General features: G+C 58.6%; 1 protein-coding gene across 4 annotated transcripts in view; it reads right to left on the reverse strand.

Moving 5' to 3' along the window:
• The window catches only part of Dnah10 (dynein, axonemal, heavy chain 10), a 101785-nt gene that overhangs the window by 5742 nt on the left and 68373 nt on the right, over nt 1–27670 (reverse strand). For all 4 annotated transcript variants that reach the window (XM_013503541.1, XM_013503540.1, XM_013503542.1 and 1 more), the window contains 25 exons: nt 26394–26654; nt 25092–25264; nt 24440–24533; nt 23961–24128; nt 23408–23596; nt 21463–21634; nt 20013–20216; nt 19194–19274; nt 16677–16874; nt 15728–15889; nt 14811–14985; nt 11498–11679; nt 10446–10582; nt 9781–9998; nt 8436–8657; nt 8212–8359; nt 7142–7421; nt 6820–7049; nt 5936–6209; nt 4313–4417; nt 3756–3910; nt 2809–2963; nt 1336–1519; nt 863–1063; nt 210–419 (listed from right to left, as the gene is read on the reverse strand). In XM_013503541.1, the coding sequence (XP_013358995.1) occupies nt 210–419; nt 863–1063; nt 1336–1519; nt 2809–2963; nt 3756–3910; nt 4313–4417; nt 5936–6209; nt 6820–7049; nt 7142–7421; nt 8212–8359; nt 8436–8657; nt 9781–9998; nt 10446–10582; nt 11498–11679; nt 14811–14985; nt 15728–15889; nt 16677–16874; nt 19194–19274; nt 20013–20216; nt 21463–21634; nt 23408–23596; nt 23961–24128; nt 24440–24533; nt 25092–25264; nt 26394–26654 (4578 nt within the window). The remainder of the gene's footprint in view (nt 1–209; nt 420–862; nt 1064–1335; nt 1520–2808; nt 2964–3755; nt 3911–4312; nt 4418–5935; nt 6210–6819; nt 7050–7141; nt 7422–8211; nt 8360–8435; nt 8658–9780; nt 9999–10445; nt 10583–11497; nt 11680–14810; nt 14986–15727; nt 15890–16676; nt 16875–19193; nt 19275–20012; nt 20217–21462; nt 21635–23407; nt 23597–23960; nt 24129–24439; nt 24534–25091; nt 25265–26393; nt 26655–27670) is intronic.

The raw sequence follows: 27670 nt of genomic DNA on the forward strand, positions 1-27670 counted from the left end.
CTCTGGGAGGCTGAGGCAGGAGGACTGCCATTTCAAACCCAGCCTGGGCAACTTAGCAAGGCTGTCTCCAAAAAAAATTTTTTTAGTTTAAAAAGGGCTGAGGATGTATGTTCCTCAGAGCAGAGGCCCCGAGTTCAGCCCTGAATACCGCATAACAAACAGGAAGTGGGCAGGAACCAGACGCCAGCAGCGCACCGGCCACACCGCACCTGGAAGTCAGACTCGTTGAAGTCATAGTAGACGTTCCAGCCGATCTTGCCAAACTTCCTCCTCTCCTGCACCACGGCATGGAAGAAGGCCAGCACGTAGACCAGAGGTTTGAAGGCGGGGTGTGGGCACTGCCCCAGCATTTCAGGGGAGATCTTGAAGTAGGTGGCACGCATGTTCAGCTTGAGCCCATTGGGCGGCTCTGTGACGACCTGCAGCAGGCGGGAAGCAGAGCCCTGCCTTGGCTAGGGTCCGGGCCAGGCAAGAAGGGCGTCGGAAACTGCATCTTGGGTCTCCCTGCTCCCCAGTGACGAAGCTCTGGCCGAGGGCCCAGGCAGACAGTTTGCGGGACCAGGTCTGTCCCAGTGTGGCCACCAGCCCCGCCCCCTGGTCCTCTGACCTCCCTCTGAACCCCAGGTCCTCAGCTGTCAAAAGAAAATCCCTGACTCTCTCTCCCACCTGGACCAGAGAAAGAAAAGCCACAAAACCTTCCCAAAACAATTTCCTGAGAATAAATGACAGGAGACGTGAAAATCCCTCTGGACGTCACACGCACACACTGGAGTCGGGGGTGGCCCTGTCCCAAGGCAGTGGGGCGAGCAGTAAATGTGCGTGCAGGGAAGCCAGCCTGGGGACGGCACGGGCCATGCCGGACCTTCAGGGACTTCTGCAGGATCCCAATGGGGAAGCCCTTGGTGGGGTCCGTGGTGAGCCACAGGCGGAAGTCGGGGTGGGGCTTGGTGATCTTCTCCAAGGACTTCTCCAGGTCCTTCAGCCACCGCACCAGGAGGTGGCAGTTCTGCAGCATGAGCCACTGCCCACGGGCCACCGCCGTCTCCAGCAGCTGCAGGGCCACCTGCACCAAGGGGACAAACAGGTGACAGCCTGCTCCAGAAGCAGCGCAAAGGCGCCAGTGACCCAGCCCTCGGAAAAGCCGTCTCGTAGACGCCCTGCGGGCCGCCTCTGTCTGCAGAGCTGGGACGTGAGCCTCATGCCCTTAGCACCTCCACGGTTGGGGCCCCAGGACGGGAAGCACACCCACTCCTCTGAGGCACAGTGCTCTTAGCTCCAGCCCAGGGGATGCAGTCGTCACAGAGGTGGGGACCCCACTGTCCAATGACAAATTACCTTTTCTTGACCTTGGCCCATGGCAAGGAATTTGAGGCGGTTTCCTCCAAAGCCACTGCGCTCAGCCAGTTTCATGAGGTCACTGGCCGGGTCAGAACCAGGACTCAGGATAAACACGATGGGCGAGTTCGGGGTGCTCTGCTCAAAAATGTTTTCGAAGCTGATCATCGGGGGCTGCACGTACCTGGGGGAAGGGACTGAGTGAAGTCACTGTCCAGGGGGACAGCGCCGGGTGTGATCAGGGCTGTGTCCCCAGAAGCGTCCAGAATCCCCTCGCTGCTCCTCTGCCCACGAGGGGCGGTCCGGCCACAGGCGACGGACCCTTCCGGCTCCCTCCCGCACGTGTGGCACGTGCACACTGGGAAGGTTTGCATCCAGCCGGACGCCCCTACACGCCCTCCAGGTAAGCGGGGCCCTGGCACGAGACCCGGAGGTTGCCCGTCCACAGCCCCACCGCGTGTCCCAAATGGCCCCATCACAAGGGGCGTTTGGTTTGCTCTTTCCCAGAGTCGGGGTGCTTCCGTTTAGATACAGCTTGTCCCCCTTAAGGCCCATGTGCAGAAGCTCGGGCTCCTCAGTGACAATGTTGAGAAGCAGACCCTTACGAGCTGGTGCCTGGGGGATGGTGGCCGGGCACCACTCCGGAGGGGATTAGTGTCGCCCTCACAGGACTGGCTCGCTGCGCAGCAAGGCGCCCACATGTGGGCTCTTCTGCACGTGGCTCGCTCCCTCTCCGCTCCTCCCTGTTGTGAAACAGCCAGGGAGCCCGGGCCAGACGCTGGTGCCATGCCATTTGGACTGCCAGCCACCGGCTGGCGTGAGCTAAGTAAACCCATTTTCTTCACGCATTATCCAGCAATCGGTATTGTGTCATAGCGACACAAAACAACTAAGTGAGCTGCCACCATACAAAGATCGGGAGAGTCAATGTTAAAAAGCTGAACTCCCAGCTTCTCTGAAAGCTAGAGGAGGAGGATGAAGCCATCGTTTCCGTAACCTGCCAGCCACCGAGGCCCATCGGGCTCGCGCCCTCGAGCACCTGTCTGCCTTCGCACACTCGGCCAGAGCTGGGCATCCAATATGGCGGGCAGAGACGCATGAGGCCACCAAGAGCTGGCCCCCCGATACGTGCTCTGAGTGAATTCACACAGGACTTGGAAGACTGAACCGAAAAAACCCTGTAAAATGTCTCAGTAATGTTTCCACTGATTATGTGAAATAATACCTTCATATATGCAGATAAGAAAACTATGTTCTTAAAATTGATTTCACCTGCCTCTGTCCTGCTGTGATTGGAAATCTGCCCTGACCCGTGCGCCCCCCAGGGACTTGTCTTGAGTGGCTCTGGGCTAGAGCTCACATGTGCTGGGCCAGTTTTCTCAGGGGCCAGTCACCCCTCCCCCTGTGCTCAGGAGGGGATGACAATAGACGTCCCAGTCCGAGAAGGAGCCAGGGAAGCAAAGCAGCACTTACTTCTCTCCCATGGTTATGGTCACATAGTCAGTCACTGCCCGATAGACCCGATCCACACGGAAACAGCGCAAAATAAGCAACTTCTGGAAAGGGGTGATGTTTTTATCATACCCCAAGGGGAACGGAAACTGCTCCAGTGAATCCAGGTCATACCACTGGGGAGAGCAGAAATCATTGTGCCATCAGCTCAGAAAGACAGGTCACCACTGCCATGTGACGGTGTCAAAATCCATTGTAAAGGGAGGAGAATCTACAGATGTGGGATTCAAGGCCACCTCTAATCTTGGATGGCCATTTTCTACACCAAAACACAAACTTCAGGAAGGGAGAAGCTGAGTCTCCTTCACTGTGGAGTCCCCAGTGCCTGCGTGGGGCCATGGTACTGCATAGATGCTTAGTCAGTATTTCCTGAATGGATAGGTAGATTGATGGGATGGATGGATGGATGGATGGATGGATGGGATGGGTGGATGGATGGATGCATGGATGGATGGGATGGGATGGATAGATGGGATGGGATGGATGGATAACGATGGATGGATGATGAGCACAGGGGGAGGGGTGATGGATAGATGGATGAGAGATGAATAACAGGCAACAGATGGTTGGATGAATGGATGGATAGATGGTGAATAATGGATGAAGGATGGTGAATAACATCATGAATGCGAGGATGGGGGAATGAATAATAGGTAGTGGATAGATGAACTGGATGACTGAACTGGATGGATGGATGGACGGATAGATGGATGGATGGACAGATGGACGGATGGACAGATGGACTGACCTATGGATGGGTGGTTCACCCACACAGCTAGTTAGAGGGGATTGACGACACTCTGCATGGTTTATTCAGGCAGTAGCTTCCCTTTCACAAGGCACTGGCCATGGCTTTCATCTGGAGATTGTTGTTGGAAGGGGAAAGTGCAGAGAAAGCACAAGCTCACCTCCTGCCAGACAAGGAGGTGATTCTCAACATCATCGGGAAGCTGCCCGAAGTCGTCTGGAAACATCTCTGAGAGCAGAATGACGTCCTCCCAGCCCTGGTCAGACAGCCACAGGCAGGGCTTCTTGCGTTTGCTCTTCTCCAGGGAAATGTTTCCTACCACAGGGGAGGAAGAGGAGGAGGGGGGATGAGTGGCCGTCACGCTGGCGATGCCAAGCAAGGGGCTCAGCACTTCGCTTCAGGGAAAAGTCCACATCCCAAAGACGGGACCTGCAGGGAAGGGGGCGCGGGCTGGCCCCGTCGCCACCAGGGACCCCACCTGCAGCCCTGCGTGACTTCCAGCCACATGCAGTCCTGAGGCACGAGTGGGCTGCTCCGGGTCTGGCCGGAACCACTGCTGAGGCCAGAGGCGCCGGCTGAGGCACCAACCGAGTGGCGCCCTTGCAAGCCAGGCTCCAAGGAGAATTGTTGTGGGTGGGGCTTGTTATCATGAGCAAACTTCCTGCCTTGTGCCAGGGTCGAGGAAGTTGGGGAAAGGAAGGTAGCCGAATCCGTTACCTTTTAGAAAGAAATCTAACTCCTCCTGGGGAACTCTGCCTTCCGCCTGCTCTATCTTGATGGTCATGTTGAAAGAGAAGAGCAGCTTGTGCTTCTCAAACAAGCCTGTGGAGGAACGCGGGGTCGGAAGGACGCGTAAGGGGATGGGGGACGATGGACACGGAGGACGAGGGGGCGGACGCACAGATGGACGACGTGGACGGGTGGTAAATTTAAAAACATTCATTTTAAAGACTGAGTTTCACGTGCACAACATGCTTGAATGTAAAGGAAGTGAGACAAAAGCTCCACACAGGGCCACGCTTAGCCCACCCACGCCCAGTGCCTGGGAACATCCGGGTACAAAGGAGCTGGGTTCCACCTACAGGTCCCAGCCAAGTGCAGCCTGGGCCACCTCCCCACCTGTGCCTCGCACGGCCCTGTCTCCTGGGGGCACCACGCACCTGCCTGGGCAGAGGGGGCCCAGAGCCACCTTCTCCACCAAGGCTTGGCGGAGCAATTCTGCTCCGGGGCAGAACTGAGGGGTTGCGACGCAGACCACGGAAGTAGGAGCCGTGTGGCCCTGCCCCGAGCCCAGGCACCGCCCTGCCGCAGGATGCAGTCGTAATATTCACAGAGACGGCTCCAAAACCAAGCGGAAGGCCGAAGCGATCCGCGCACCCAGGGAACCGCGCAGTGCTGTGGGCAAATCCAGAGCGGATCCCTGCTGGGGGATGGGCTATGGGGAGCCTCACCCTGTTTCCTTCTGTGTTTGAAACTTTTTATAATAAAAGTTAATGAGGGGCTCAGGCTGTAGCTCTGTGACCGAGCAAGAGGCCCTGGGTTCCATGCCTGGCACCCAAATACACACACGCACACGCACACACACACGCTCACACTGAAGTCTGCACACAGATCTTCCCCGCAGTGTTATCCCACTAGAAGTGACCCCTGAGAAAAGAATGTGGCCGATTTGTGCCACAGGGAGCACCCAGCCGCAGAGCGGCGACCCCGACGCCTGCCGTGACACAGACACACCCAGAAACCACGCCAGCGAAAAGGAAGTCTGAAAAGCCACACACTGGCTGATCCATCATCTGTGGAACCAGAGAGTAGATCAGGGGCTGCCAGCAGCTGAGGAGGCAGAAGCGGGGCGCTGCTAAGAAGTAGGGGGTTTCACTTCCCAGCAGATGGGGCTGTCCGAGAGCCAGACAGTGAGGGTGGGTGTCCAAGCCTGAGAACACCCTATAAAGCCCAGAAGTGCCATCTTTCAAGGGTGCATTTACGGTACATGAATTGTGTCTTCACAAAAATGTCATTTCAGAAATTGGTACTTTAAAGAGTCTTCTTTGTTTTTCTGTTTGTTTTTTTTTTGTGGAACAGGGGATTAAAGTTAGGGCCTTTGCGCCAACCTACATCACCCACCCTTTCCTTTATGTATCACTTTGGGACAGGGTCTCACTGAGTTGCCCAAGCTGGGCTTGAAATGTGGGGTGCTCCCGCCTCAGCCTCCCAGAGTGCTGTGCTCATAGGTACGTGCCACCGCACCTGACTCAAACATTTCTCCTGGACCAGTTGGTAGCTGCCGTCTCCTTACAGCCCCGCCAACCGCGCCCCAGCGCTGCCGCCCGCGTCCCGGCTCACCCGTGCAGCCGTAGTTGTAGATGTTGAAGGTCAGCGTGTCCATGATGTTCCGCAAGCGCTTCATGAGGATGGAGTCAGGCAGTGACTTCTTCAGCGACAGCCCGAAGACCTCCAGGAAGGCGATGAGCGAGTACTGATACATGGAGTTCACCAGCGCCATCTCCGACAGGACGAAGAAGAGAATGGCGCCCCTCCTGGCCGCTGGCCGGTAGCCATCCCGCAGCCGGTCGATGTCCTGTGCCGTCCTCTCGGCCAGCTTGAGCTTCTCTGACACCTGAGGGAAGGCGCGAGTCACCCCAGAAATGAAGACAGGAGGGGCTGGGTGGACAGTGGGGGGGGGGGTGGCAAAGCGCCCTCTGCTGGGGACCAAGGGAGCCACTCTCAGGGACAGCGGCGGGTTTTTGTCAGTTCAAAGCCCTCTCTAGTATCAGCTGCGCACTGTCTCCTTCACTTTCTACGTGGGCTCCACCCATGGGACCAGGCCCAGCCAATCCGCCCCAAGCACTTCCAGGCCTCGGGATTACCCTGCGGGGGGGGGGGGGGGGGGGGGCACATGACTTAAGTGACTCTCAGGACACTCAAGATAGGAACAAGGAAAGGCTCTCACTTCTCCTCCCAACCCTGACAAAGACCCAAGCCAGCTCAGCTGAAGGCCTGGCCCAGAAGAAACAGACTTGGAACTGAGTCCAGATGGTGTCCTTGGAGTGCTGGATCCAGCCCTACCTGCAGCCATCCCTGGTCTTTCTGCTTTGTAGGCTGATGTCTTCCCTTTGGGAATTAGCTGGGCAGGGTTGGCTTTTCTGTCACCCTCAACTGAAAAAGGCTGCCGGCGCCACAAGGATCCCCGGGGCCCTCGGGGCTCAGGGCACCACCCCGCCCCGCACCTCCGTGGCCTTGGACTTGGTGTCCTCCAGCGTCTGCACCAGCTCGGCGTTGTCCAGCATGTTGCCCGTGGACGTGGCCAGCTCGCGCAGCAGGGAGTCCTCCAGGTCCTTGAGCAGGTTCTTGTTCTCGCTCGTCTCCTGGATGAGGTGTTCCCGCTGCTCCTCCAGCTCCCGCCGCTCATAGGCCACCAGCACGCTCAGCAGCTGGTCCTCCAGGCCCTTGAGGGTCACTGCGGGGACACGGCGAGGCCCTCACAGCCCGGCCGGGCCCGCTTCCCGCAGGCCCCCTTGGCCGCACCCCGGCTGGGCCCGGCCCTCTCACCCGTGTAATTGATGACCATGGCCTTGCCGAACACGGCGGGCGAGTATCGGGGGTTGGCCAGCTTGGTGTTGAGGTAGAGCCGGAAGTTGGGGTCGTAGTCCACCTCCTTGTCACCCAGGATGATGAATTGCCGGCCCTGCGTGCTCCGGATGTTCTTCTCCAGGACGTTGTCGATCACCGGGTCGATGTACTCGTCCACGTCGTGGAACAGGAAAGGGGTCCCGTACTTGATGGAGATCTCCAGCTGCTTGAGGAAGTCGGGGTCGTTGAAGGACGCCGTCTGCGGATGGGGCGGGGTGGAAGCCAGTGTGCGTGACACACCCGTGTAGGGGCGGGCGAGCTCACGTGTGGGGGACATGGAGGGAGCCAGGTGACCAGACAGGAGAGGAAGCAAGGACAGGACACAGGCAGGCAGAGGGGAAAGCTGAAAATCACGTTTGTTAAGGAGTTCAGCAAAAAATGACCGGGCCCCAGGACCTCTGCGCCAAAACCGCACCCAAAGGTTCACGGCAGCCGAAAGGAGAAACGACCCTGCTGTCTACCGCCTGACGCAGGGATAAAGAGACCCAAGTCCTAGTCCGGACAGCAGGCTATTACTCAACCACGAAAAAGGGACACGCACAAAGGAGCCATGCGATCACAACGCCGAGAGGGGAAGCCAGGCAGAAACAGCCAGGCGGCATGCGATCCCCACAGGACATGCCCAGCATGGCCGATCACAGCTGGACAACGTATCAGTGCGTGCCAGGCGCCGGGACAGGGCAACGCGGGGGGGCTGGGGGGTGACACTAAAGGGCGAAGTATTTCTTTGGGTGACTCGGGCAGCTGCTGTACAACTCTCAATATTCCAAGCCCACCATGCTGCCTGCTCTCAGCGGGCGAGCGACCCTGCGAACGACATCTCAGTCCGGCCGCCACCACGCCCTGCCTTCGTGCCGGCCCCACCCCCGCCCACCACGCCCCAGGCCAGCGGACGTCTCGAGGATGCAAGGTGTCCCCAGCCCTAGGAGTGGCGCCGGAGTCAAAGCCACAGGGAAGAGCCCCGGGACCAAGACCGGGGCAGGTCGTACCCGCAGGTTGTTCCGCTCCTCCTTTCTCTTGACCCAGTTGAGCGCCTGCTGCTGGGGGTCGATGCAGAGCGGGAAGCGGCTGGCCCGCGTGGTGAGGATGCCATTCTGCACGGAGAGCTCGTCGGGGGGCAGGCCCTGGGAGCCCCACCTGGAGGGACGGCGGCCGGGACTGTCGTGGAGCCATCTGCCGCAGCCCCGGCCCCCCGCCGGCCGCACCGCCTGACCTGCTGATCTCCACGTCGTCGGTGAGCAGGCTCTCCAGGCGGAAGGGCTGGCTCAGGGGGATGCCGCGCTCGAGCATGTCGTTCTGCCACACCTGCTTCACCATCTCGTCGCGGAACTCCCAGGTGAAGGCGCCCGCGTAGCTCAGAAAGGCGGCACACAGCAGGCAGTCACCCAGCAGCTTCACCCGCCGGTGCATCAGCTCGTCCAGGTCCTTCAGCCACCTGGCACGGGAGGGGGCGGCAACGATGGCCTTCTGGCCACGGGAGCCCGCGGGGCCCTTCCTGTCTAGCTGCCCTGGCATGCGGGAGCCATGGCTAGAGGCTCGGGTTACCACTGTAAAAGTGAGGTCTGGACACTGGAATTGCTAATTACCCATGACACCTACGGTGAATGACGGCGCTGCATTCCACAAACGCGCGAGCCTTGGGTGCCAGTTAAGAAATAAACAAGACCAAGTGAGCTGGCACACGCCTGTCGTTGCTCTGGTACTCAGGAGGCTAAGGCAGGAGGTCCTCAAGTTTAAGACCAGATTGGGCTACAATCTGAGATGTTCTTCCTTTCTAGGACATAGAGATCCCCAGCTCACTTCGTAATTTCCCACCCCGGCAAACCCTTTGCTTTGAAAAACTTGGTTCAGAGCTGGGGCTCGGCAGAACTTCGCCTGGCAGGGCTCTGTAAATGCCAGAGGCCTCATCTCTCAAAGCTGTCTGTCCAGTAGCGATCGAGCTGCTTCCAAACGCAAAGCAGAGCTGAGAACCCCGGTCCGCCAGCCGATGCCCCGACCCACCCGAGACAGGAGAAAGCGGGTGTTTCCTCGGGCCCCTTCCCGTCAGAGCTCAGAGCCCCCCAGGTTCCCGAGACTGGAAACCGCGTGCTCCCCACGGGCAGAGAGAGCCTCCCAGTGTTTTCTGTGCCACACGCGCAGATACCCCTTTGGAAAGCGTCCTCGAAGCCGGTGGTGAGGTGCCCAACAGCCCCGCCCTCTCAAGGATGAACCTCAGGAAGACACTCCTGAGAGTCACCTCCAGAGACAGAGATCGGCTCCTCCCGGGGCCGAAGGTCACCAGGAAGCCACCATTCCCAGTGGCACCTGCTGGCTGTGGTGGTTTCTCTGTCTCTCAGCTTCACGGGCACCTTCAGCCCCTAACAGTTACTAAGTGACGCTCAGCACCGAGCTAATGACGGAGTCTACGAAATGGCCCAAGAGAACCCTCAAACGGCTCATCACGCAGTTTTTACATAAAAGTGCAACTCAGAACAAAGAATCCACGCGGCCCTTCTGTTGCCAGCAGCCCCTGAAGAGCCAGCCCCACGCGCCCCCCTGGGTGGGACAGCCCCGCCGACCTGACGTTCTCGGACCCCAGGCCCGAGATGAGCTTGTCCGCGGCCAGCAGCCTTCTCTCCATGATCTCCGCCTCCTCCTGCAGCTTCTGCTTCTCCAGGATGGCGGCCTCGTACTTGGCCCCCAGCGCTTCCAGTTCCCTCTGGAGGGCGGCCAGCTCCGCCTGGATCCTCTCCAGCTCGCGTTTGCTCAGGTAGAAGTTCCGCTCCAGCTTGGCCACCTAGGGGAAGGGGCAGAAGCGGGGCGGGGGTGAACCGGGCTCGCAGCTGGGCACTGCACCCACCACCCTGTGTTTTCTAGTGACCAGCGTACGCCCTGGCCACCGGGGGCCCCAGCAAGGCACCCCGCTTCTCTTCCGGTTACTGCTTCAGCTGCGGCTGCGAGATCTGCACACGCTTTGGAAAACCATATGGGCTAGAGACGGTGCGTGTTTTGCCTTCCGGCGCCCTGAGGTTCCCAACTCTGCTCCAGCCCCAGAGAAGGAGCCTCAGCGCCTCCTGTCCTGGGCTTCTCATGCCAAGTCCGAGCTGCACGGCCCCCAGCCTGCCTGTCCACGCGTCTAGGTGGGAGCTGCATCTCAGGGTTGCCGATTGTGGGTGGAAATAGTCATGCAGCTTCGAGTTGTGGGTGCCGACTCCTGCGAGTCGCTGGGTGGGCTGGTTGGTACCTTGTCTCTCTTGGGTTTGATCTCCCTGAAGACGTCGCAGTAGCCCATGACGGCCTCCACAAACTTCAGCATGCCCAGCCCCGCCTTGCTGACGGCCTCCATCTCCTCGATCGTGGTATTGAGCGTCTTCAGGAGGCCTGAAGGTCAGAGACAGAGGTCAGCCCGCGTCGCTGTGGGGAAAACGAAACCGCACCGTGATCGCCAGCGGGCAGCGGAAGTACACGTGGCTCAGTGCTCCCCTGTGGCCTGCAGCCCTCAAAGGACACTGGCGGGCCCGATAGGAACGGGTTTCGTGGATACCGAAGGTGTTCTATGACACCCAGCGCACCAAGGGGGACAGCCGGGCGCCGGGATGGCTCAGCTCGAGCAGCTAGCTGGGACTCTAGGCGATGCCAAGGTCACCCGCCGCCTCTCTCTGCGCCCTCTCCCCCGGAACCGCACTCCATGCAGGGCCTTCCGACGCGGGTCCAGGCAGCGGGGAGGGAGCTCCTTGCGGGTTCGGTCCTTGTTACATCCGTGTTTAGTTTGCTTTTGTTTTTAAGGGGTGAGAACAGCACCTGCCGCGAAGGCTCTGCACTTGACCGTGTGCACTTGCATCGCACTGACCGCGTGACTGGAGCCCAGGACCTCACGCGTGCTGGGCAAGCGCTCACCCTGAGCGACAGCCCCAAACACAGCGAGGGCTGGAAGGGACCTCGGCTTCTCTCGCCAAAGGTGTAGGGCTGGCCCTGGGGGGTGCCGTCTCCTGCCCGGGCCTGTCCCCTGGGGCCTTGGACGCTTTATCCTAACAGCCAACCTTGGAGCCACCTGGCTGAGACACGAGGACAGGGCCGGGCGGGTCGGGACAGGAAGACCCTGTTCCCCGATGAGGGAGCCCGCACTGCTGCTGAGCATTCACACGGCGTGGTGATGAGGAGCTGCGGTCTTCGTCCGGAGAGGGTCCACCCGCTCCCTCATCCGCAGGGCCGCAGCGACCCCACCTGCCTGCCGTGACAAACCCTGCCTGGCCCAGCCAGTCCCGCAGACCGACTCTGCACGTCCACCACACGCACCCTTGATGTTTTTGACTTGGCTCTGGGAGATGGAGTCAAAATCAAGCTCCATCAGGGACCGCAGGAAATTGGGGTCGGACATCATGCCCTTGGCCGTCTTCCAGTTGAGCTCGCGGTAGCCCTTCATGATGAGGATGCACTCGCACACCGTCTGCACCTGCTTCGGCGGCTTCGCGAACGACCTGGGGACGCGGAGGTCCAGGGGTCAGAGCCAAGATGGGCCGGGGTGCAACAGAGAAGGCAGCTCAGCTGGAGGCAGGGACAGGTCTCACCCGAAGGCTCCAGACCAGGCTGCAGGACCCAGCCACACCTCTGTACCCACTCAGGCCGCCCAGAGCCACCGAAGCCCTAGTCAGTGTGGAGGCCGAGCAGTCGCCTTTTAAGACACCCTGGGCTCCGCAGGGTGACTGTCACTGTCATCGTCCCCATCCCCAATTCCCACACGGGAAGAAACGGGCTGGGAGCCTGGAGGGCACGGCGTCCCCAGGCCCTGGCTCTCTCAGGGCAGGCCCCCGAATTGCTTTCTGTGGCGATGGTGACAGCAGACATCACCCTGCTTCCCCCACACCAGATGGCAGAGCCCTGGGGCCTCCAGAGCACCAGAGCCCGAGGAACAGGACATGGTGGCCGGGAGGAAACCCCAGAAGAATGGCGGCGCCCACGGCCTCAGGCAGCTGAAGGCTCAGGGTCCCCTGGGAACAGGGGTGGACACACAGGTGGGGGGGTCCGCTGTGCCCGCGTCCTGGGCCACAGCCGGAATCAGGCCACGCTGTCCCCTGTCGTTACGAGGGGCTGAGGAAAGCCAGCCCCGGGCAGGAGAGACCAGGGAGGCGCTTCTAAGCCCAAGGCAGAAAGAGCCCGAGACTGAGCACTCGGCCGAGCCAGGACCTTCAGGCTCCCTGCAGGCGGCCTGTGGGCCCTGCCCCAGGACCTCCCCATCCACACCCGCTGCAGGTGCGGGTGACGAGCCGCTGGGGCACTGAGGCCGTGGCACTGCTTGGTGTGGTCCCCGCTCTGTCACAACATGAACCTGGGGTCGGGGAGGAGAAAGGCGAAGACAAACTGTGAACACTGCCGCCCACTCCGGAATAAACAAATCGCCACAACCCCACGCCCCCCCCACGCCCCCACCCGCTGCCAGCTGCCAGTGGCCTCTGCTTCTTCCACAAGCCGACGCCTGGCCTCCGTGATGCCCCTCCCAGGGTCCCCTGCGCAATGTCCCAAGCACACAGGGCCTCCTTTGGGAGAAATTTTGGGCGAAAGGAACCTGAACCAGAGATGGGCATCCACTTCCTGTCCTCGACATCCTCCTCTTCCTGGCTTAACGTAATCACTTTCAGCAGGAAGTGCTTTTAAGAAATAAAGGGTTGATGCGCGTGGTGACACACCCCTATAATCCCAGCTCTTGGGAGGCTGGAGGCTGAGGCAGGAGGATCATTGCAAGTTCGAGACCAGCCTGGGCTACAAAGTGAGCTCAAGGCCAGCCTGAACTGCACAGCGAGACCCTGTCTCAAGAAGACCAAAAAAAAAAAAAAAAAAAAGAAAGTAAAAAGAAATAAAAGGTTAAGTGCAGGCCCATCGCACTGAACCCAAATGACCCGAAGAAAGGCAGGTAATAGTCATGTTTGGGGGTGCATATTCACATGGAAGCCCAGGGGGCAAATACCAAAAAGGGAAAAGATTTAAATGCAGAAGTTAAACTATAAAAGTACAGGAAAAAACCAGCGGAAAAGTGTTTTACAACTTCACAGTGGGAAGGACTGAACTACAACTCGGGATCTGAAAGCCACAACCCGGGGCTGGGGGTGTGGCTCCCCCCTGCGGGAGGCGCTGTGTTCAACCCCTGGCCCTGCCAAAAAATAATAGCAAAAGTCACAGCACGAAATGCTGCTAAAGCCTGCCACGTAAATGGCAAAAACAAAGGCACAAAGTGAACTCGTTCACAAAGTCAGCGGCCCGTGCCAGATGGGAAAATACCCGCCACTCACTTCACAGGTCAAACGCGCATCTCTTGCCATAGAACACGCTCCAGGAAGGCTGGCAGCGACACTGGGTTCCGCCCCCAGTACCCCAAAAACAAGACCCCCGAAAACAGTCAAGAAAGAGTGAAGCGGCAATAACAACCACACCCAACAGATAAAGGGACAGCGCACAAGACAGTCCGCGGAAAGGGAAGGCACGTGACCCCTACACACATTTTTCACAAATGTGAAAGGGCCACCTCGCTCATAATGAGAGAAATGCCGTGAAAACACAGGAACCCCGTCCCTCCGCGCAGGTGTCGCAAAGCCAAACGCTCAACGGCGCCCTCTCTGGCGAGGCTGCAGAAGCGCAGGCGCCCCCAGGACGGCGGCGAGCGCTGTACGGGGCCCCAAGGGCCGCTGCACAGACTCTTTCGCCCTGGCAGGGTCACCCTGCACCACTCTGTCGCAAGGGCGGGACCCTGGGGACAAGCTGAAGACACGGCCGGCTGGACAAAGGATGGCACAGCCACCCCACGCCGTGCGCCCGGCTGTTTAAAACCCCAGGGCCGCCCGACTCCAGCTGCACAGACAGGGGCGACGGGAGGGCTGCAGCCTCGCTGGCTCTGCCAACCCGCGGAATCCTGAAGCAGGAACCCAGGAGCCCCCTGTCCCTCCTGCTGGACAGACAAGGAGTGGGCGGCGACGGTCACCCGGGGCCATGACCAGAGCTAAGGCTTCCACGGCGCTGGCAGCGCGCCCAGCCCGGTGCCAGAGCTCCTGACACCTCTCGCCAGCCCCTCACGGCCACTGTGGAGCAGCAGGAACAACCGGCGTCCTCCGTATGTCACACGTGAGGACACGCAGCACACGGGTCAAGTGACTTTCCCAGGGGCACGCAGCGGATGAGCCGGCCCCTGCAATCCCGCCTGTGCGGGGCCTGAGCCCTGGCCATCCCTGCGAGCCACCGCTGAGCATGAGACGAGTTCGGGGAAGGGGAAGGGACGCGGGGGGGCCGCAGAGCCTCTCTGGGTGCCACTGGGCCGCTGAGCCCTCCTGGGAAGGAGCGTCAGAGGGGGAGACCGTGGCTCCTCCCCCGGGGTCCTAGGGGCGGGCGGTGCCGGGAGGCGCCAGCCGAGGTGACCCTGCCACGGCTGCCAAACCACCCAGGAAATCTCCCAAGCGCTGTCCCCGCCGTCCTGGGCTGGGCACCGGCCTGGGGAGAGGCGTGGAGCCAGTCAAGCTGCCTCCCTGCCCAGCTCCCTTCCCTGTCTACAAAGAGGGCAGCGACAGCGCCGCACGGTGGCAGCCCACGCCAGGTGCAAGGCAGTGGGCTCGGAGCCGCTGGTCACCTGATCTCAGTCACGTCCGACTTGTCCAGCTTCTGCAACTCCAGCTTGGCGGCCTCCAGGATGGGCATGACCTCGGCCAGCGCCGTCTCGGCCTCGGCCTTCTCCACCGCGATGACCTTGTTCTGCTCCTCGATCTCCATGGCCTTCTCCTCCGCCAGCTTCTTCTTCTCCTCCGCTGCGGGGCAGGCGGGTGAGCGGGGCCACCGGCAGGGTCCCCATGGTGCCCCGGCTCCCGCCCCAGGGTGGCCGCTCCACCGCGACCTTCCTCAGTCACCACCCACCTAACCCTACCCCGTCTCTCTCTGTCTCCGGCTCTGGCTCTCTCTATCTCTCTCTGTTTTTCTGTCTCTGTCTCTCTCTGTCTCTCTCTGGCTCTGTCCCTATCTCTATCTCTGTTTCTCTGTCTCTCTGTCTCTATCTCTATCTCTATCTGTGTCTTTGTCTCTCTCTGTCCCTCCACTTCTCCACACTCCTTGCTGCCCCTTTGCCCTGTGACCCTGACCAGACTGAAGTGTCCCTCAGTCATCGCCTGTCCATCGTCCCCCTGCAGGACGCACCTCCTCACAGGCTCGAAGCCCAAGGCCCCTCCCAGGAGCGGCACCAGGGTGAACAGAGCCCCCAAAGTGGCATGATGGGAACCCCACCAGCATCTCATTTGGAAGTAAAGTGACCATTTGGGATGAGGTCGTGATGTCCTGATGAGAAGGCCCCAAATGCCCCCACAAATGTGCGCAAGTACGTGTCAGGAAATGTGAGAGGAAAAGAATTTAAAGAGGACCACGCAAGACTTCGGGGAGGAAAACCAGCGACATCAGGGGCGTATGTCCCCGAGCCGGGCGCGCAGGTCCGGACAGCCCGCGTCTCTGTCCGGCGGCCCCAGCCCGTCCCACAGGCCTGTGTGCCCGGCGCCCGCTCACCGATGGCCGTGTTGGTGGCAATCTCCTCCAGCAGGGTCTCGCAGGCGGCGGACTTCTCAGCAAGCACGACCTTCTGTTCGGCCAGCTTCTCGTTCAGCTCGTCCAGCTGCACGGTGGCCTCCTTCAGCTTGTCCAGCCCGCCCTCCAGCCGCTTGCACTGAGCTGTGAATCCACAGACAGCACCGGTCACCACCACGGCACCCCGAGCCCCCAGGCACACGCTCCATGTGCCTCCCTGGGACTCGCCCCAGTCACTGCCAGGGCGGCGGGGGAGGGCTTGTCTCCCACTCCAGAAGTGGCCTCCACCACAGTCAATCTGAACACAACGCCCCCCAAGCCAGGCGTGGTGGCCCATGCCTGTAATCCCAGAACTCAGGAGGCTGAGACAGGAGGATTGCCGTAAGTTTAAGGTCAGCCTGGGCTACATATCGAGACCTTGTCTCAAAAAAACAAAAACAAAAAAAGACAGCAGCTCCCAGACCAGAGCCTTTTCTAAACAGCCCCTGTCCACAAAGCATTTTGGCCCAAACATCTGTGCAGTCAGCGCTGAAAATAAAAATCAGGGTGCACCTCGACCTACCCATGAGCTTCCTGAGGAAAACCTGCTTCAAAAAAAGGCCAGTACAGGTGACCATAGTGGCACACACCTGTCTTCCCAGCACTCCAGGAGGCTGAGGCAGGAGGACTGAAAAGTTCGAGCCCAGCCTGGGCAACTTAGCCATTTAGGGAGATGCCGTCTCTACATAAAAAATGAAAGAAGTGCTGGGGATGTCATTCAGTAAAAAGACCCTGGGTTCAATCCCCAGTACTGGAGGAAGGAAGGCAGGCAGGAAGGAAGGAAGGAAGAGAAAAGGGAGGAACGAAGGGAGGGAGGAAGGAAGGAAAGAAGAGAGGCCCAGATGCTCGCTCCTGAGGAGCGAGGCCCCAACGGTCAGCCCTCTGCCCTTGCCTATGTTGTACTGGGTTTTCTCGTCCAGCAGCCTGGAATACGAGTGAATGAAATCCAGGTAGTTCTTGGGGGTGACGTAGTTGCTGCGCCTCAGCTTCTGCAGAAACTGCTTGCTGAACTCTCCCACGGACTCGTGCACCAGCACCACGTGCTCCACGAGGTCGTCGATGTTCTCCGCCGGGATCATCGAGTTGTCCCCTAGGAAGCAGGGCCGGAAAGTGTGGCAGAATGACCCCCCACCCGGGCCCCGCCACCCCGCTCCCTGCCAGCACCCTAAAGGGCTGCAGACGGGGACCCCGGCAGACCCACACACACCAGCGTCGTGCAACACACCTCACGGTGGCCGGGAGGGGAAGGGGAGGCACCGTGACCTCCCTGGGATGGACGGAGAGGGACGTGGCCACCGGACGGGCGAGTCCACCACAGAAAGGAAGGACACAGTGACCCACGCTGCCCGCGGCATTTCAGACGACAGACGCGGCGTGTGGGCACAAACGTCGTGCAGCACCACTTATGTGAGCTGTCCACGCCAGCGAGCGTGCACAGCTCAGAGCCGCTGGAGGGGGCCCGGGCCGGGCAGGGAGCCGGGGTGTGCATGGGACAGGACAGAGGCGCAGTTCAGGATGGAAAGTTCCCAAAATCACAGTGGCGACGGCTACACACGAGGAATGTAATTAATCCCAGAAGTACAATTCTCTAACTTTTTTTTTTTTTTTTTTTTCGGTTTTTTGGTTTTTTTTCCGGTACCAGGAATCGAACTCATGACCTTGTGCTTGCCAGGCAGGCGCTGTGCCGCTGAGCTAAATCCCCAGCCCCCTTCTCTAACATTTTTTAAAATTCGTAAAAGAAAGAAATCAAGAGAGCGGTTACCATTCTGGGCCACAACCCCCGACCTGGAGATACCTCTAACATGGAAGGCCAATCCTGCTTCCCAACAGGCCAGGGACTCCAGAGAGGCCACACCACACCCCTGCCCTGTCACTGCCCGGTCGGCCACCTCCCCAGGGGCCGAGAGGGCTTATTCAGTCTTTCTCAGCCAGATCCCCATGCCAGCACACACTGGGCTCAAGGCAACCTTCTATGATCTGCTGGAAGAATTCATGATAGTATTTAGGGCCAAGAGGACAGCACTTGGGCCACCTGGAGATAGCGATGTGCATTGTTCTCTTTTTTCTTTTTTCTTTTTCTTTTTTTTTTTTTTTTTTTTTGAGACAGGGTCTCACTGTGCAGTTCAGGCTGGCCTTGAACTCACTATGCAGCCAAGACTAGCCTTGAACTCAGGGTGATCCTCCTCCTTCAGCCTCCCAAATGCAGGATTACAGCGCTATCTCCTATTAAACGAAAGTCTGACCCAAAGTATTGATTCACCCAGGTTCTGCAGATCTGATCTTGAGTTATACCACCGAATAGCATGCACAAAAACTTTACCTAATGAATCCCCATATTTTATGGAGCAGTCATAACAACTCTAGGAATTAACTCTAAGCAAATTCCAGGCAGTGCTATTTATAATACGGAATGTAAATCCAGGTGCTAACCCAAGGAAACGGCTGATTCCCCTATGGAACCAGGGTATGCTACCTGCGACTGGCAGACTACAGCCCAAACGATAAATCCAGCTTACCACCTGTCTGTGTAAATAAAGTTTTACTGGGACGCAGCCACAGCCGTTCATTTACACACTGTCTGTGATGGCACTCCGGATATAACTGCAGAACCGAGCAGTGGCAGCCAAGGTACTGTTTACCACCTGGACCGTTCCGAAGAATCTCGCCGGCCCCTGAGTTCTATCATCAGAAGGGTCATTCTCGTGCCTTCCTTCCCAGAAAAATTCCACTGTGATCTCTTCCAAAGCTCGCTTGGAAGGGCTATTTATTATTTATTGCATACAAATTTATTTGTAAGATTGAAACTATTTATAAGGTTATGCAGTGGCATTTGTCATAAATCTGTTAAGTCTACAGAAAAAAATGTTCCCTGAAAAGGAACTGACTTGCTCTCATATTCAAGGATTAACATCTAAGGCCCATGCTGTTGGAAACTGGACAGAGAGAGTCCGAGGTGGCAGATGATCAGTCCACCAAGCAGTCCTGGGTGTCATTTGGGCTGGGGCAGCGCACTTTGTCTACGAAGGGCCAAGCCATCGTGGCACGGTGTCTGTTGCACTGGCTGGACTTTGCAGCTGTGGCACAAAGCAGCCATGGATGGAATGGGAATTGGTGAGTGAGTTTGTGTTCCAATAAAACTTTATTCATCAGAACAAGCACTGAAGCGCACGTGGCAGCAGGCCACTGAATGCCAACTCCCGATTTTAATGTTCCCTAACGATTTTTATTCTAATTATGCCTTTAAGTCTCCTGAAATCCCTTTGGACTCATACACAACACAAACCAGACACACTAACGCTAAGAAGTCATTCGTTAGCGGTTCACAGGGAAGGGATATACGGATCAGAAGGCAAAGTCAGAGGAGTGCTAACGAGCTGCTTCATTAGACCACTGACGACGTGGTCCTTACCTAAGAATGACCTTGCGACTGCGTTCAGGGCTTGGGGAGGCCACGGCATGAACCAGTCAATGCCAGTGTTATTCACCAGGCCTAGCAAGGAAAGAGAGAGAGAAATGGTCCCTCTGCGGCCCAGAGCCACACGGGAGCCCCGAGCCATCTGCAGAAGCCACCGACGCAGTGGCCAAGCTGTGCGTGCCCAAGCCTGGCTTCCGGAGCAGAGCTCCCGGCACCGAGCCTGGGCACTGCTGACCTGGCGGGGGTGATCCTCCCACGCCCATGACACCGCTGGCTGTGCACCCTTGTGCCTGCCCTTGAGCTGTCACCGCTAAAAATACTTCCAGGCACAGCCAAGTGCCCCCTGGGGAGCCGCCCCCACTTAGGAAACTCCTTTTTTTTCAGCAGTGGGAGCTGAACCCAGGCCCTTCCCACTGAGCTACATCTGCAGCCCTTTAGTATTTTGAGACAGGGTCTTGCTAAAATGCTAAATTGCCCAGGCTGGTATTGAACTTGCAATCCTCCTGCCTCAGCCTCTCAGGGGGCTGGGATCACAGGAGTGTACCAGGCCCAGCTAAAACTATGTGCTAAAGGTGGGCACGATGGTTTCTACGAGGCTGGCAGAACTGTCCCAGTCGGGAGGGGCAGGAAGCCACCTTCCCCTGCTGTGGGCCCTGTCCTTGGGAGCATGAGCCTGTCCCCGAGTCAGAAGGGCTCCCCGAGTGCAGGGCCCCGTTTCCCATTTCCCTTCACCAACAGAAGCTCCGGAAGCGGATGGGTTCCCACGCCCTGCTGCACCAGGCAGAGGGGTCTGCAGCCTCCGCTCAGAGGTACCTGGGAAATTCCTGCAGCGGGTCCTCAGTGTGTCTCCAACGGGAGACATGCCCAGGACGATGTGCAGGTTGTTGGCGCTCTTGTTCACGAAGTACTGCCACACGGACTCCTTCGCCGGGCCCATGCCGTGCTTGGAGGCCTCCTGGGTGAGCTGGCTCAGGATGCCCTCCTTCTCCTCCTCCTGGAACAGCGCGGGGACGATGCCTGCAGCACGAACACCCGGGAGCTGGCTCGACATCTCGGTCGTCAGCTCCCCAGGCCCCGGCGGGAATGACGGAAGCACACGGTGACAGAGGGGGCAGAGGCTGCAGGCTAGGGCCAGGGCAGCTGAATCGCCACACCGCCCTGGACACAGGATGTGCCATGCTCTTAAGCCCCAGACGCCTTCCCGAGCAGAGGAGTGGACACAGAGGTCAGCAGCTTCCAAGGGCCATAATTCATTACCGCCAAGTCGGGTGGCTTCAAACAACAATGAAACTCATCCTCGCACGTTCTGGAGGCCAGAGGCCTGAAACCAAGGTGTCACTGGGCTGCGTCCCACCAAAGCTCTAAGTGAGGACGCGTCCTGGTGGTTCCAGGTGGCTCCTGGCTCGTGCCCATGTTACTCCTGTCTCTGCCTCCGTCCTTCCAAAGCCTCCTCCTCCGTCCTCAAATCTCCCTTCGCTTCCTCTCATAAGGACAGTGGTCACTAAATTCAGGACCAACCCCAAATCCAGGACATCACTGCAAGATTCTCAAACACATCAGCACAGACTCTGTCTGAAAAGGGTCCCAGTCAGGGCTCCGGGACGTGGAGGTTAGGGTCAGTGTCAGCGTGACTGGCTTGGGGCCCCCCAGGGACTGGTGGAGCGCTCTCCTGGGCGGTCTGGGTGGTCGTGGAGGGGAGGTCTTGGGGTCTCTGTCTGGCCCCTGGCCCCGTCCTCTCTAGCACTTCCCCTGCGCTGCTTCCTGGCCTCCATGAACTAAGCAGCCTTCCCCCACCGCACCCTTGCCCCACAACTCGCCTGCCTCGGAGCCACCCTGCCTGGACAGACTCCCCCAAAACCAGAGCCAAGTCAAACTCCTCCTCCTTAGAGCTGCAGGTACCGAGTATGGCGTCTCAGCTGACTGATACAGTGACACAGGCCGATCTCTGTGCAGCCTTCTACAGCAGCTCTATGCTCAGTTTCCTCAGCCGTAAAACCAGAGAGTGAAGGTTCCTTCCTCATCAGGCTTTCGTGGAGACTAAGCAACGTGTGACAAGCACGACAAGGGCTTGGTGGACACTCAGAAGCCCCAGCTGTCCCTCTGACTGCCACGGCGACTACCCAGGTGAAGAGAACAGGGCGGACAGGGCCCCAGGAGCCTCACGGGAGACGAGGAGGTCAGGCCCATCTTGGGTGTGGAGAGGCACTGGGCAGTCAGTCCGAGCGGGCCGGGTGGGCGGGGCGGTGGCCGCAGTGGGCAGTACCTGAGGTCAGCATGTTGTTGATGAGCTCCAGGAAGCCCTCCTCAGCCACGTGTGCGTCCGTGAACAGGAAGATTATCGTCTTGTTCTCGATCCCGAGCTTCAGGTACAGGCTCTTCAGGTCTTCCCGGAAGCTGTTCTCGGAGTAGCCTCGGCTGAGCATGATCTCAAACACCTGGGGATGCAGAGCCCGGGTCACCAGGGCCAGCGGGCTCGGGCCAGCGGGAGGAGCCCCGCGCCCAGGGAGAGTGCCAGGCAGCGCAGCGTGCAGGAGGATCCCCGTCCACGGGGAGGAGGGGCACGGGTGGTGGGGCCAGGTGACCCAGGCCAGCCTCAACGCCGTGCAGTGGCACAGGCTCAGGGGAGGCGGAGCCTAAGCCACAGCACTCTGATTAGGCCGCAGCACGACTAGCAGCCTGTGTGTACACGTGTGTGGGAGGTGCAGGTGTGCAGACGTGTGTCCCCGTGGGAGTGCAGGGGTGTGCAAAGAAAAACACGATAGAGTGCGCTCCCTGTCACACAAGTGAGGTCCGCAGAGTCACAGCCAGGGAGGGAAAAGACCCAGGCCCACGGAAAGGGCACAGGGAGGGCCAAGGACAGAAGGAGAAGAGTGTGTACCCCAAAGTGTAGGTGTGACACACCTGCAGCCTGGGCCTGTGCCACACACTAGACAGATTGTAACAGGCATCAGGAAGTTATGTGGAGTCCATTTGCTTTTTTGCAGGACTGGGGACTGTGCCCAGGGCCTTCCCACTGAGCTATGGCCCCAGACCCTTTTTATTTTCTCATTCTGAGATGGGGTCTGGCCCAGGCTGGCCTTGAACTTGCAATTCTCCTGCCTCAGCCTCCAGGGTGCGGGGATTACAGGTGTGCACCACCACACCCGCCTGAATTCTTAAACTGGACAACCCTGCTCACACATGCAGCGGACATGAACGAGGAGCCACAGCCACGCCCCACCTTCTCCACAGTTTGCTTCAGCTCAGGGCGCCCAGAACTTTGGAAACACATCAGACTGAAAGTGACAGGAAGAGCTCCATCCCCTGCTTCCCCTCTGTCTCAGCCGCACACACCATGCACGCCCACCGTCACACTCACAGTTGTGCAGATGCACACCCTGCACACCGTCACACGGTCACTCTTCGTACAGCCGTTCCGTGAACAGTCGCACAGCCATGCGTGACCATTCACACTCAAGGTCATACAGCCACGTGCCCTGTAACACTCACACACACCTTTGCACTCACACATTCACACAAGCTTCCACACAGACACCCCCCAGCCTCGCACGCACACACACTCAAGGCCACAGTGCGCTGCCAGCCGCGCCAGCTCAGACCCCTGTGCGGTGCTGCTCGAGGCCTTCTCCCCGGGGGCCCGAGTGTCTGGCACCCCTTGGTGCAAGCGCTCCTGTGGCCTCCCTTCCCGCCCCCTCCCCTCCTAGGCCCTGTCCCTGCCCAATGTCCCTGCCCTCTTTCCAGCCCCATCCAGGGCAAATGACGTGGGGGCACCTGCGAGGGTCTAAGAGCAGCGGGAGGAGCAGGAGCAGGGCACTGCTGCCAGGGACGTCGGACGGCGCAGCCACCGTGGGGAGCGGTTTGCTGGCTCCCAAGCTGGGCCACAGCTATCCTGGGACCAGCAGTCCCACTCAGGAGTGTGACCCAAAGTGACTGAGGCGTGCGGCCCCACAAGGACTTTCTGGATGGTCTCAGCAGCACTGGCAACAAAAGGCCAGAGGGTGCAGCCGGCCCACGAGCCACCACGGGGGAGCAGATACGCGTACGGCAGAAGCACACGGACACCAGCGACATGAGTGAGCCTGAGCCTGGGACAACACAGAACGCCACATCCAGTCACGTAACAGCGTAGGACTGAGACATCCACAGAGACAGACCACTGAGGGCCTGCAGGGAGGGGCCGGCGGGGCCGGGGCCGGCCGGGGGCTCACCTCGCAGCCGGCCGTGAAGGCGGCCAGCCGGGCCAGGGACTGCTTGCCCGAGCCGCCAACCCCCACCAGCAGCGCGTGGCCGCGGTCCATGCGGATGATGCGATGCACGCGGGTCAGGTGCTCCAGCGCATCGTCGAACAGGACCAAGTTCATGGGGGTGTTGGTTTCGTTATACTCCTCAAGGATTTCCTGATTTTCAGAAAAATAAACAAGCAAATGCCAGATCGCTTTGTCTTAGAAGCAAACTCTCCTCTCCCCTGGAAGAGATTAATGGAGGACCCGCTTCCCCTCGCTGAAGCTTTAGAGTGCTTGAAGTAATTAAGTCATCTGGGCTTAAGCGGCCCAGTCTGGCTTTCACAATCGGCATTTCCATCTGCTGGTGTTTGATCGGCCAGCAACGAGCCGCAGCAGATTACAGATGTCCCCGCCACCGGCTCGGACACACGCCCGTGCTCCAGGCCCTGAGACGGAGTGGGGCGCCGGACACTGTGCTCCGGGAGGAGGCCAGAGCCGGCAGGGCGCCCCGAGCCCCGGCAAGCAGGCTCCGCCTGACCTGGAACAGGGCCTTGGCCGCCTCGTAGTCCTGGATGTCCTCGTAAACGCGTGGCTCCTCGTCATGCAGCGCCATCCGGAAGTCCCCAAACAGGATGGGGTTCCTCATCACCATCTCCTCGTCATCGGCAAAGTGTTCCGAAACCAAGCTCCGTATGTGCTCTTGCACCTTAAAACACGAGCACGCTCGTGGACCTGAAGTCAGAACCGCGCGGGCAGCACCCCCCACAGGGAAGGACCTTCGCTCTCGTCGCCCCAGGGCTCGCCCCCCCACCCCACCCCGCGGCTGCGTGGCAGTTAATAACCGGCTCTCTTTGCCTGTTGACCTGGTACTTAGTGTCGATTTTTCTACAGTCGGTGTCCTATGTAAAAAGGAATTGGTGTTCGGGGGCTTTCGGACTTTTTAACCCTTGTTTGTTCTACTAAGAGAAGAATCTGCGGCTGGCGTCCCCCTGCCAGCGCGCCCTCCGCACTACTGACCAGCAGCTTGTCGGCCTCGCTGATCAGCCGGTCGTGGAAGACCCGCAGGCACTCGTTCCTCCAGACCCTCACCATCTGCGCCTCGGTCTGGAACCTGCAGGGCGGAAAGGGCAGGGTACGCGGGAGGCCTCCCGGGACAGGCCGCCCGCTGCATGCCTGGCGGGGGCCCGGGAGCCGCGTTGCTGCGGTCTTTTCTCTTCCCTGGCTGGTGTTAGTGCAGCCCAGCAGAGGGGCAAACTGAAGAAAGACCACGAAGTCACCGCCCACAGCTCGCCCGGCCGCAGGGCAGAACAGCGCACCCTGCACCGTGGGCGCAAGGACCAAAGTGCCCGACAGGCATCTGCCCCCTCACCAGCTAGAATACACAAAAACCAGCACCGGAGCCACCGGCACCTCCTCTGTCTAAGAACCAACACCACCTGGATCCAGCTCCAGAATGTTCCCTGGCTCCTGGCCCACGGCCGCTACCCTGCCCGGACACCTGGCACTTACAGGAATGAAAGAAATCACCATACCCACGGGATACTGGGTATACTTTTTTTTGTGCCAGGAATCAAACTCAGGACCTTGTGCTTGCCAGGCAGGCGCTTCGACCACTGAGCTAGATCCCCGGCCCCCAGTGGGTGTACTTTAGTGAGCAAAGCAAACCCACCGCTCCGGGTTGGTGAGGACAAGGCCGTTAAAAACCCGCGAGAGATCACGGAGGTTGAAGATGTAGTGGAACTTGGAGGGGGTGGGGGGCAGGTCCTGGATGGTAACTTTGTACAGCGCCAGCGTGCAGGACGTCAGCTTGCTGCCCACAGCCACGATGCTCTCGTGGAAGTTCTGGAGGAATGAAAAGACCCCACGTCCAGTAAAAGACAAATAAACAGCAGATAGTGTTCGCGGACACTGGGACACACAGGACAGCGTGGGTGAACCCTGAGGATAGCATCAGCCACGGCAACAGAAAGTAGAAACCAGGCTGCCAGGGCTTGGGTGCTGGGATGGGCACAGGTTTCCTCCAGGGCGGGGAAATCCCAGGATTAGATCTTTTTGGCAGGGGGCGCTGCACACACTGGGTCTGTACTAAATCCCTCTGAATGGTAACTTTAAAATGGTTAGATAAAGCACTTTTTTTTTTTTTTTTTTGGTCTTCTTGAGACAGGGTTTTGCAATGCAGCTCAGGCTGGCCTTGACCTCATAGCAATCCTCCTGCCTCCTGGGTGGTGGGATTGCCAGCCTGCACCACTATGCCCAGCCAATGCACTTTAGATTGTATAATTTTTTTGTTGTTGTTGTTTTCCGGTACCAGGAATCGAACTCACAACCTTGCGCTTGCCAGGCAGGTGCTGTGCCGCTGAGCTAAATCCCCAGCCCCAATTTTTACCATTTTTAAAAATGGGGAAAAAAGAAAAAGTACTGAAAAGCTCAGAGAAGCTGATACTGCCTAGGACTTGCATGTTCATTGCCAAGTCAGGTGCTGGGACGCCGGGGACCCATGTATCCTCGGCGAGTTTCGCGCCACCGCAGCGAGCTCACAGCTTTGCGAGTGACGAGCAGCCCAGCGCCACAGGGCCTCCCAAACACACTCGGCCACTCCGGCTTTGACACGCAGCGGGCTGGAAGCCTAGGTGTGCACAAGTCCACTGCGAGCCAGGTCCTGACTTCCCAATTTCGTGGACCCTTCCTCCAGGAAAACATCAAAATTCTACTTGAGGGGTTGGGGATTTAGCTCAGCGGCACAGCGCCTGCCTGGCAAGTGTAAGGTCATGAGTTCGATTCCCGGTACTGGAAAAAAAAAATTCTACTCGATGACTGTGTTAATATGAAGATGAAGTTTTCTTTTGATTATTAAAGAAGTTAAGGTGTCAAACGTATCTCCAGACCCAGGCACTGGACGTGCTGCGAACCCGCGTGCCATGCTATCCCACACAGCGTCCCCAGCACAGACTTGCCCTTCAAATCAAGTTACCTCGGTGTGGCCTTTCAGGATGGAGAAGTAGATCAAGTGCAAGGACTCCTCGGAAGGAAACGGCACGTTGAAGACATTGAAGAGTGAGATGAAGCGCGGGTCGACCTCGTTGCGGCCCCCTCCGGCCTTGCCCATGGCGGCGATGAAGCCGAGGTCCCGGATGCTCTTACAGGTCAGCTCCTTCCCGCGGTCGTACAGGTAGCCCCGCTCCAGCAGCAGCCTCAGCAAAGCAATGGGCTGCTGGGTGCCGTATTCGTCCACCTCGGGTGTTCCAGAGGGAAGAGAGGACAGCAGCATGAGGACACGGGCTCAGCGGGCCTTGCTGACAGCCTCGACTGGGGCTCAGGGCCCTGTCACTCTCGGGGCAGCCCAGACTTAGTGTCCTAGGGCTTCTCAAAGTGTGCCGTGACGTATTCATCGTGACTGCCTCAAGCCCGTCACCCTCGCTGGACTGTAGGCTCTGTGAAGGTGGGGACTGTACAGGGCTAGCACACTGCGTGACAGCAGCCCCGTGGGAGGCTCGACAGTTACTGGGTGGACAGATGGACCGGTGGACGGATGAAGCAGCCTGTATGCCCATCAACTGATGAACAGGCCAAGAAAATGCGGTATTTATGTACCACGGAGCACTGCTCTGCCATAAAGAGAGATAAACTGGAGTGCTTTGTAGGGAAACAGACGCACCTTGAGACCATAATGTTAAGTGAAATAAACCAGAACACACGCTTGAATATTGTGGGTCTCTCTGATATGAGAAGCCCAAAGTATAAATAAAGAGCAAAATAAAAGATAGGTGATAGGAAGTAGGGAAAGAGATCTTTCTCAAAAGGGAAGGGGGTCAAGGGATGGAGCGGGAGAAAGGGGAGGGTGAGGGAATGAAAAAGAAGTGTGCTACATACACGCATCAGCTCCACACAAGGAGTGGAGATGTCATGTACAATGATCATGCATTAATGAAAATGTAAGAGCAAGGGTAGGTGCATGGATGGATGGATGGATGGATGCAGGGATGGATGGATACATGGATGGATGGATGGATGGATGGAATGATAGAGAGGTGGATGGATGGATGGACAGGGATGGATGGATGGATACATGGATGGATACACGGATGGATACATGGATGGATGGATGGATGCATGGATGCATGGATGGATGGATGGATGGATGGATGGATAGATGGATGGATGGATGGATGGATACATGGATGGATACATGGATGCATGGATGGATGCATGGATGGATGGATACATGGATGGATGGATGATGGATGGATG

Source organism: Chinchilla lanigera, unplaced genomic scaffold, assembly GCF_000276665.1.
Source record: "Chinchilla lanigera isolate Chin_1 unplaced genomic scaffold, ChiLan1.0 scaffold00081, whole genome shotgun sequence".
NCBI lineage: Eukaryota > Metazoa > Chordata > Mammalia > Rodentia > Chinchillidae > Chinchilla > Chinchilla lanigera.